Source organism: Corvus kubaryi, unplaced genomic scaffold (assembly GCF_017639235.1).
Source record: "Corvus kubaryi isolate FWS band 111438036 unplaced genomic scaffold, C.kubaryi_AGA036_p1.0 36909, whole genome shotgun sequence".
NCBI lineage: Eukaryota > Metazoa > Chordata > Aves > Passeriformes > Corvidae > Corvus > Corvus kubaryi.
Window position 1 is genome coordinate 10,922 of NW_024580979.1, and position 2,228 is coordinate 13,149.

At 58.5% G+C, this 2,228-nt stretch overlaps 1 protein-coding gene across 1 annotated transcript in view; it reads left to right on the forward strand.

The window, feature by feature from the left end:
• The window catches only part of DNMT1 (DNA methyltransferase 1), a gene marked incomplete at its 5' end in the record, with an annotated part of 16,018 nt that overhangs the window by 10,173 nt on the left and 3,617 nt on the right, over positions 1-2,228 (forward strand). Inside the window, 3 exons of the mRNA XM_042020221.1 lie at positions 242-383; positions 800-966; positions 1,728-1,905. Of these exons, the coding sequence (XP_041876155.1) occupies positions 242-383; positions 800-966; positions 1,728-1,905 (487 nt within the window). The remainder of the gene's footprint in view (positions 1-241; positions 384-799; positions 967-1,727; positions 1,906-2,228) is intronic.

Here is a 2,228-nt window from a genome sequence, read left to right on the forward strand (position 1 = left end):
ATTCCCACCCAACCATGAACATTCCCACCCATCTTTGGTCATTCCCATCCAACCATGGCCATTCTCACCCAACCATGAACATTCCCACTCATCTTTGGTCATTCCCACCCATCCATGGCCATTCCCACCCATCCATGGCCATTCCCACCCATCTTTGGTCATTCCCACCCAACCCTGACCATTCCCCCCAACCCCGGCCCTGACGTCCCCTCGCCACGCCCACGTCCCCCTGTCCCCGCAGTTACTGCGATTATTACCGGCCGCGCTTCTTCCTGCTGGAGAATGTCCGGAATTTCGTGTCCTTCAAACGCTCCATGGTGCTCAAGCTGACCCTGCGCTGCCTCGTGCGCATGGGCTACCAGTGCACCTTCGGGGTGCTCCAGGTAGGCTCCCCAGGCGTGGGTTTTTGGGGTGAAAAACCCCTTTTCTGGCACCCAAGGACAAGTTGGTCGTGTTGTTCCTTGGGGATGTTCCCAAAGAAATTCTCAATTCCCAGTTGGTTCTCCAAAGGAGGAGTTGACTCCGTGGGTGGCTTTGAGGCCGTTCTCAGCTCTGTGGGGGCTCAGCAAGGATGGGGACGCTCCAGTTCCCTCAGGAATTGTCCCCTCCAAAGTCCCAGTTGGCTCCTTGAGTGGCTCTGGGGCATCCCCAGCCCTGTGAGGGCTCAGCAGGACGGGGCCACCACAGACCTTCAGGAATTGTCCCCTCCATAGTCCCAGTGGGAACCTTGGGTGGCTCTGGGGACATCCCCAGCCCCGTGAGGGCCACCACCGCAGCCCCTCAGGAGCTGTCCCCGCAGGCCGGGCAGTACGGCGTGGCGCAGACGCGGCGCCGCGCCATCGTCCTGGCGGCGGCTCCGGGCGAGAAGCTGCCGATGTTCCCGGAGCCCCTGCACGTCTTCGCCCCCCGCGCCTGCCAGCTCAGCGTCGTGGTGGACGACAAGAAGTTCGTCAGCAACATCACCCGGTGAGGGCCCGGGAATTCCGAGTCGGGAATTCGGCGCCGGGAATTCCATGTTGGGATATTCAGCGTTGGGAATTGGGAGCCAGGAATTCCACACCAGGAATTCGGTGTCGGGAATTCCACGTCGAATTCGGTGTTGGGAATTCCAGGTCTGGAATTTGGCATTGGGAATTCCATGTTGGGAGCTGCACGTTGGGAACTGGGAGCCAGGAATTCCACATTGGGAATTCAGCACTGGGAATTCCATGTCGGGAATTCCGTGTTGGGAATTCTGGACCGAGAATTTGATGTCGGGAATTCCATGTTGGGAATTCCATGTTGGGAATTTGGGGCCGGGAATTCAATGTTGGGAATTCCATGTCGGGGATTCCATGTTGGGAATTCGGCGCCGGGAATTCAGCACTGGGAATTCCATGTCGGGAATTCTGTGTTGGGAATTCGGGGCCAGGAATTCAATGTTGGGAATTCAGTGTCGGGAATTCGATGGCGGGAATTCTGGGTTGGGAATTCAGCACTGGGAATTCCATGTCGGGAATTCAATGTTGGGAATTCGGTGCCGGGAATTCGATGGCGGGAATTCCGGGTTGGGAATTCAGCACTGGGAATTCCATGTCGGGAATTCCGTGTTGGGAATTCAGCACTGGGAATTCCATGTCAGGGATTCCATGTTGGGGATTCCATGTTGGGAATTCAGCACTGGGAATTCAATGTCAGGAATTCGGCACCGGGAATTCCGGCCGCTTACGGCCCCTTTCTGCTCCCAGGACGTACTCGGGGCCGTTCCGCACCATCACGGTGCGGGACACGATGTCAGACCTGCCGGAGATCCGCAACGGCGCCTCGGCGCTGGAGATCTCCTACAACGGCGAGCCCCAGTCGTGGTTCCAGCGGCAGATCCGCGGCTCCCAGTACCAGCCCATCCTCAGGGATCACATCTGCAAGGTGCGGCAGCGGGAGCCCCCGGATCCCGCCGGGATCGCGCCGAGGGAGCGGCCCTGGGGCTTCCCCGGGTGGCTGTGCCCGGAATCGGGATGGTGGCTGGGAATGGTGGAGGTGGTGGGAGAGGTGGGGATATTGGGAATGGTGGGGATTTTGGGACTGATGGAGGTGGTGGGAATGGTGGAAATTTTGGGAATGGTGGAGGTTTTGGGAATGGTGGAGGTGGTGGGAGAGGTGGGGATATTGGGAATGGTGGAGGTGGTGGGAATGGTGGAAATTTTGGGAATGGTGGAGGTGGTGGGAATGGTGGGGATTTTGGGAATGGT